General features: G+C 48.2%; 1 protein-coding gene across 1 annotated transcript; it reads right to left on the bottom strand.

The window, feature by feature from the left end:
- Window positions 1-674: 674 nt before the first annotated feature.
- Window positions 675-6,461, bottom strand: MAF (MAF bZIP transcription factor). The gene is made up of 2 exons (XM_069652867.1): window positions 4,812-6,461; window positions 675-4,594 (listed from the first exon to the last, which is right to left on the bottom strand). The coding sequence occupies exons 1-2, from the start codon at window positions 5,885-5,887 to the stop codon at window positions 4,519-4,521; spliced, it is 1,152 nt and encodes a 383-aa protein (XP_069508968.1). The 5' UTR covers window positions 5,888-6,461; the 3' UTR covers window positions 675-4,518.
- Between the last annotated feature and the right edge of the window lie 684 nt (window positions 6,462-7,145).

The raw sequence follows: 7,145 nt of genomic DNA, 5'->3' as shown, positions 1-7,145 counted from the left end.
TATGAGCAGAAAGCATAGACATGTCACCAGTGCCTGGTTGATACAGCAATGGGGAATGCACTCACAGTGGGAATAAATCAATAACTATTACTTTGTAAATATGCCGAACTATACAGCGTCCAATATGCAACTTCAACAGAGCACACTATGCGGCACTGCACACTGTTGAAGTACAGTTACACCTGCATCAATAGTCTGCCCTGAACAACAAGCAACACATTAGAATGAAAACACACAGGGCCTGATTTTACAACCATGTTTTACCATGGGGAAGTCCCATTGAAAACATGTTTGTAAATCAGACCCCTAATGAGATATAAGGCCCGATTTACAAAAGCGATTTACAATGTTGCAATTCCATTGGAAAACGCTTTGTAAATCAGGCCGATAGTGTGTCCTACTACTTCAGAACCTAACACATAGGTTTCAGCAGCGAAGAATTTGCAGGAAAGACCAGACATGTATTTCTCTCCACCTGGCCCCGGTTAGAAGGCCACAATTCTAGTTTTCAATGTGGACGATTCGGGTGAGAAATCCCCATAGCACCAGGCGCCACAATAAGTGCATCACTTTAGAAAAAGACATCAGGCGGAGAAAGGCCAGGTAAAGTACATATTTGTGTTCACCAAATAACCTTGCAAGTCAATTTTGGGAAAGAAATACAGGAAACGTAATTACTGCCTTCACTTTCTTTTATTAAAATGTTAGATCTGCCTGGTAAAAATTTTAAATTACACTGTACATCTGTATTACATGGTCAAAGCGATTTGCTTTCCCTTTGCAGGTACAGAATCTGGCTACAGAGATTAGCAGCACGTTCCCCAATTACACTATCCCTTTCATTTGAAAAACTCCTTAAAAAATATCAACATTTCGATTTGAACTCTATGGAGAGCTGGGTAGAGACGGCAAATTCTTTTGGTGTGAACAGGATTTTTTTTTCTTCTGTTAGATTGTGTAAACCTGCTTTGTTATGTGCATTTTGCATGGAAGATAAGATACATGTACATGAGTAGATAACTGCACTGTAATTCTATATTAGCTACAATATGGGCTGCAGAGGATTTGAATAAGGGGCTTGAGCCAATATTTAGTCTACAGTTGAACGAGGGAGGTCAAATGGCAAAGAGGAAAGATTCTAGGGCTAAAAAAACAAACAAAATGGCTGACTTTATTACAAATTTGACAAAGTGATATCTTAATTCAATTCACCGTTCAAAGATATACCAGTCAAGCATTGCAAATGTCCACATCTCTACAAAAACTGCAACCCTAGTGCCCTTTGCTAGGATGAGCTACAGCGCAGGTAATGGTGGGCGCCGTGTGGACATGACATCTCCTGGAAATGGATAATGTATGAGTATCGGTGCTAGTCCCTATAGAGTGCGCTCTGATCACTAATCCCATTAAATGCGCCGGGATGCGTCGCCAAAAAAAGGTGCAAGTGCACCCATAGGCACCTACAGATTATACAGACTTAAACTAGCAAGATTGTCGTGTCACATCAATCATGCTCGTTTACATCTCCTGGACATGGTTTGGGCCTCAGAGTTTTTCAGGCTGCCTGCTCCTGACCCTTTCTAAACATGTGATATTCAGTAAGATCATCTTTCCCTTTCTACTTTCACTTGACGTTCCACAACATCGCAAGGAATAATCAAGGAAATGAGAAGTTTGCTGTGTCATCTTGTGGATCCACGTCACAAGGGCACAAAGCAGCACATGCTGATCTGCTGGGGTTTTTAAATGTAATCAACTGTGAGCAGCTTTGTAGTCGTTGGACTATATTCTATAATTTCTTCCAATAGCCATGAGACGCAGGCCGATGTAGGCCCGTGCTAACGTTGTGCTCAAAACCACATTGGTGGAACGGGTGGAATGAGCTCATCTTAATGACCTATCCAGGTGGGAATCACTTTGAAATGAACGAGGTCCTAAACATTCCCAATATGGGAAGAAAAGAGGGGGTATATGGGAAGCTACACTGGGGCCTGGTACATTAATAAAAAAATGTGTTTAGATAGCTGCTTCGATGCACTGCTTTAAAAGGTGGTGACCAAGAGAGTTAAAAGGGGTGGGTGGTGACTTTCAATTGAGCCCTTAAAATTGTCTGAACACTTTGGGCCCGAATATTTTCCCGGTTCAAAGTGAATTTGCACTGCTGAAAAGTGACTTTGCACTGCCGACACAAACCCTTATTCATGGAACCGTGCAAAGTGTACTTTTGCAGTGCAAAGTCCGGGCAAAGTCAGCCAATAGTTATTTTTGCAGTTCAAAATGACTTTGCCCGGCAAAAATACAATTTGCACGGTTCCATGAATCAGGGTCTGTGTCGGCAGTGCAAAGTCACTTGCCAGCAGTGCAAATTCACTTGGAACCGGGAAAATATTCAATGAATCGGGGCCAGAATGTTACTGTATGTGTCCCCCATAGGGATCTTATCCACGGCCTGTTGGAGTCTCTGCACCCTACACGTACATGGTATGCCATTTGACCTTCCTAGCTGCACGCTCAGAAATCCAGTCAACAACTGCAGCTGGTTTTTATAGACTATGTTTTGTTTCTACCATAAATCATACATTTCTAAATAAAACAAAGCACATAGAAATCTCACTCATATTAGTAACTTAATGTACAATCCATTTTGCACAGCAAAATATGAGAAACGGAACATAACTGGTAAGATGTTTTTTTATATTTATTGTGGTAACCTTTGCTTTCCATTTTAAAAGACAGAAAGGGTATAAATCCCTGAACATAAAATGTACGGATTATTGCCTTTAAGAATGTGGAATTTGTGGAGTTACAGAAAATCCAGTTCTGAACCACAACACAACTGTAAAAAAATCTGCATCATTTTAAAACTGTGCAGTAATGCCATTTTTGTTTTAAACTGCATAAAAGGGTGTTAGCGTTCTAAACATGTTTGCAATGGAGTACTATATGCTTGTCGGTTATATCTTAGTGCAATTCAGTCCCAAATACTTCAGTTTTGAAAAGAAAACATACATTTTGAATGTAAAATACCCCACAGATATGACATGGGGTGCCCCTTTCTAATACTTTGGTTTTCAAATACAGTCAGTGGTATAGCGAGAACTACACATACCCAACTTATATGTAAGTTGCAAGCACATGCTGCATAAACTACTTTTTAAACAGCCCATTTCAAATTCTACCCCCTTTACATCACAACAGTAAACAATTTAGTGCATCAATCTTAAAAAAAAGTCTACATCTAAACAGATCTAACTTTTTCAAATGTATCTATAACATTCCTTTATCTGTAGCATATACATTTTAAACTGGCTAACAGATTATAAGAAAACTAAAATTAAATTAAGTTCTATGAGTGGAAACCCGTAGCATTCCACATTTGACAAAAACCAAATGCAAACAAAACATGGGGCAGATCTTTTTAAAAAAAAGTTTTAGACTGTTCAGGCAACATGATGGTATTTGTGTGCCAAACTGAGCAGTTATATTCTGTTTCAAACACGCTTCAAAGTTCCTTGTTCGCCACATTAAACTATCAAAATCCGTTTTTGGGCATCTTTTGATAAAACGCCTTCAGTGCATTTAAATGGAAGTCTGTCGATTTTTGCATAACTCAAAACAGTTCAGAAAAGATGCGAGGTTCAATGGGAGGGTCCGAGTTGCACTCATTTGCTTTTAAACCAAAATAGTGACGAGGCAATTAAAAAAGGATGAGTGCCATGCCATACCAGTCTCCAAAAAGTCAAGTTCCCAAGCAAACCGAAAACAAAGAAAAAAACTAAATAATTATACCATACATGTCCAGCATGCAGGGTTTTTAATATTATAACGTCTCCTTTCCATAAAGTCTTTTCTTTCACATATTGTGTTCATTGCTGCTAACACAAAGTAGCAAGCATAACGCATGAGATGAGGGCGGTCTTGCAATGGCAGATTCCAGTCTCACTGTTGGCTGACCCAGGGCCAAAAACCTCACATGTACAGGGGGTGGGTGTAAGGGGGGGGTCTGCTGCAGGTTTCGGTTTGGCAGGTTGTTCTAGTTAATGGCTGTGCGTTCAGCACATACACGGGGATTCAAGGGGTGAGCTCAGCTGGCTCTAGTCTAAAAATGTCCCAATCTTACATGGGCAGCTCGAGGTGCCACGCCGAGAGGTCAAAATGCTCAGATTAAGAGGTCACGGTGGTCATGTCAAGAGTTTGGGAGAACTCTGGGTTTGGCCGAACTTGAGAGAACAGGATACCCAGATTGAAGTGGCCAAATGAAGTGCTTAGGGTGGACAAGTGATTGATGGGGCCACGTATAGGCTCAAGGGTGTCTGGAATGCCACGCGAAGGGCTCGGGTGGCCGGTGCAAGCGAGCAGGGGGCCTGCATCAGGCTGGCCAGATTAGGGACTAGGGGTGGCCAGAGTTAAGGCCCTGCGTGGCCACATGACCTCGGGATGGCACGGGGCGAGATGAGGAGAGTCAGCACAAGGGTGTCTTTTCGCTTTTTACTTTTTCCCCCGCAGCATCCTCCAAACTCACGGCCTAAGTGTAACTGCATTCACAGAACGAGCTTCAAGCGAACAGCCCGGCACGGTTGGCAGCAGGTTGGATCTTTGCAAAGCAAGCCAAAGAGAAAGAAAAAGAATGAAGTCAACATAAAATGTTATGAACAAAAAAAAAGGGGGAAGGGGGAATCAGTGACTTAAACGGGGACTTTTCCTTTCTTGTTTATAAAACAATGAAGGTAAAAGTGCGAAGTGGCGAGCTCTGCGGCGGACCTAACCCGGCCAGGGTGTGCAGCGCGGGGGAGGGTGGCGCCGGCACTCACATGAAATACTCGGGCGACGAGGGGTTGTCGGCGCTGCTGCTGGCCGAGCCGCGCTCCCGGAAGCCGCCGCCGCCGCCACCGAGCAGTTTCTCGTACTTGTCCTTGTAGGCGTCGCGCTCGCGCAGCAGGCGCGAGATCTCGGCCTTGAGGTGCTCCACCTGCTGCAGCAGCTGCGTCTTCTCCGACTCCAGGACGTGGCGCTGCTGGACGCGCTTGAAGCGGCAGGACTGCGCGTAGCCGCGGTTCTTCAGCGTGCGCCGCTTCTGCTTCAGCCGGATCACCTCCTCCTTGCTGACGCCGCGCAGCTGCCGGTTCAGCTCCCGCACCGACATGCTCACCAGCTGCTCGTCCGAGAAGCGGTCGTCCAGGTGCAGAGAGGAGCCGCCGCCGTGGTGCGGGTGCAGCCCGGACAGCAGGGACCCGCCGCCGCCTCCTGGGGACTGTTGCGGCCCGCCAGGGTGGTGCTGGTGGTGGCCGCCGCCTCCTCCGGGCAGGTGGTGGTGGTGGTGGTGATGGTGGTGGTGCGGCGCCCCGTTCTGGGCTGCTGCCGCCGCGATCACCGCAGACACAACGGCGGCCGCCGAGCCCATCTCTTCCCCGCCCATGGGACCCCCGGATCCGGGAAACTGCTGGCCGCCCCGGCCGAAGCCATCGTAGCCTTGGAGCTGCTGCGGCTGCGGTGGCGGCGGCTGCTGCTGCGGATGGTGGTGGCCGCCGTTGGTGATGAGTGCCTCGACCGCGTCCTCCGGGCTGAATCCGAGCGCCTCGGGGTTGAGCTGCTGCGGGTAGCCGGTCATCCAGTAGTAGTCTTCCAGCGGGCTCTTTTGGTCGCTGCCGGAGCCCGGGCTGGGCGCCGAGAAGCTCGGCGAGGGGGGCACCGAGCTGCAGGGCGTGCTCATCGGGGTGGAAGAGAGCGATCCCCCGGCGATCAGGCGGCCGCACTGGCTGATGATGCGATCGCTCTCCACCGGCTCCTTCTTCACTTCAAACTTCATCAGATCGAAGTCATTAACATATTCCATGGCCAGGGGACTGGTGGGCAGGTCGGAGCTGGCCATTGCCAGGTCTGATGCCATCCCCGAGCTGCGGACAGCCCTCCAGGAGGGGTGCAAGGGGGCAGCCGCCGGCCAGCTCCACGCGCACTTTTTGGGTTCCTCGCCCCCCTTTTTCCCTTCAGTCTTTGCAGGGGCTCTCAAGGTCTCTCAGGAAAGGCTCGTCCTCCTGCAGAGCCTCCCGCACAGATGCATCGGAGCAGCGCTTTCTCCCCCCGCGTGCAGTGAACGTTGCCTGAGCGCTGCAGCTGCAAGTTCGTCGTTTTTGTTAACACTTCATGGCTTTTGCACCGCACCCCCTCTCCGTGCGTGCAGAAAAAAAGTTGACAGGATACAGTTGCAGCCGTGGGTCGGCCAGGGAAGAGCAAAAACAAGTTAACGAGGAGTGCGAAAACCTGGCAATTGCCACAAGAAGCCCGGTGATATTTTAAAGAGATCCTCCAACAGGAGAGTTTAAAAGCATTGCTGAGTTTTATAGCTGCTCTGACGTCGGGTTTCAAATGGGAAATTGACTCCGGCTCGGGGCCAATGGGCGGCCAGGATCGGACCTGGTCATTAGCATAATGCTCTAGAAACAAGGAAACTTTTTCCGAGCTGTCGATCAGGGTCGATCAGCTGACTGTCAGCTGGGACCGGCTCTGTTAACCCCTTCGACGTTCCTTGCTTGCTTTCTTGCCTGCTATACCCAAGGACGTTTGGGGCCAGCAAGTGCCCGCTGTTCCCCCCGCTTTATCTTCTGGCATGCGTTTTAGTTTGTGCACGTCCCCGCAGGTACTCGTTAATCTGTGCACACATGCACGTATTAGTCAAGGGAACACACGCTTTGATGCTGCTTCTTCCCTAGTGTGACACGTCGAATGCGATGCACGCAGCTCCCTTTGCTTTGCAGCCCCTACAAATCGCGATGCTTCTACGCACATGGAACATTCATTCTTTGGTGTTATGAGAAAAAGTCCCAGAAGTTGCCCACCATCACGTCGCACCATTCATGAAGTGTAATACATACTCCGCGTTGTGCATGCTTTATTCCCGCGTGCCCGGTGACATGTTTACCAGTTCGGGAGTGTGCGATGACAGTCCTTTTGCAGGAGATCTCAACGGCAAACCGGCAGACGCAGGTCGGTATCTCGCAGCTTACTCAGGGCCGGAAGGGTTAATTTAAAGCGGCGCTGTCCATAAAGCTACGGGCAATCTTCTCGGAAAGGACTAGAGTGCGGGTTCGGGACACCGTTTACAGTGCGTGTCCAGATCGCCTACTGGCGCCGGATTGGTAGGAAGGCGA

The sequence above is a fragment of the Ambystoma mexicanum genome, chromosome 1p (assembly GCF_040938575.1).
Source record: "Ambystoma mexicanum isolate Mex_15411 chromosome 1p, UKY_AmexF1_1, whole genome shotgun sequence".
Classification (NCBI taxonomy): Eukaryota; Metazoa; Chordata; class Amphibia; order Caudata; family Ambystomatidae; genus Ambystoma; species Ambystoma mexicanum.
The sequence above is the reverse complement of the archived record's forward strand: the minus strand, read 5'-3'. Positions and strand labels throughout refer to the sequence as shown.

Excerpts from the sequence above, each read along its gene's own strand:
- MAF (XM_069652867.1), bottom strand. The coding sequence starts at position 5,887 with ATGGCATCAGACCTGGCAATGGCCAGCTCCGACCTGCCCACCAGTCCC. Across the intron at positions 4,595-4,811 it reads TCGTCGCCCGAGTATTTCAT|ATCCAACCTGCTGCCAACCG; the intron begins GTGAGTGCCGGC and ends TGCTTTGCAAAG.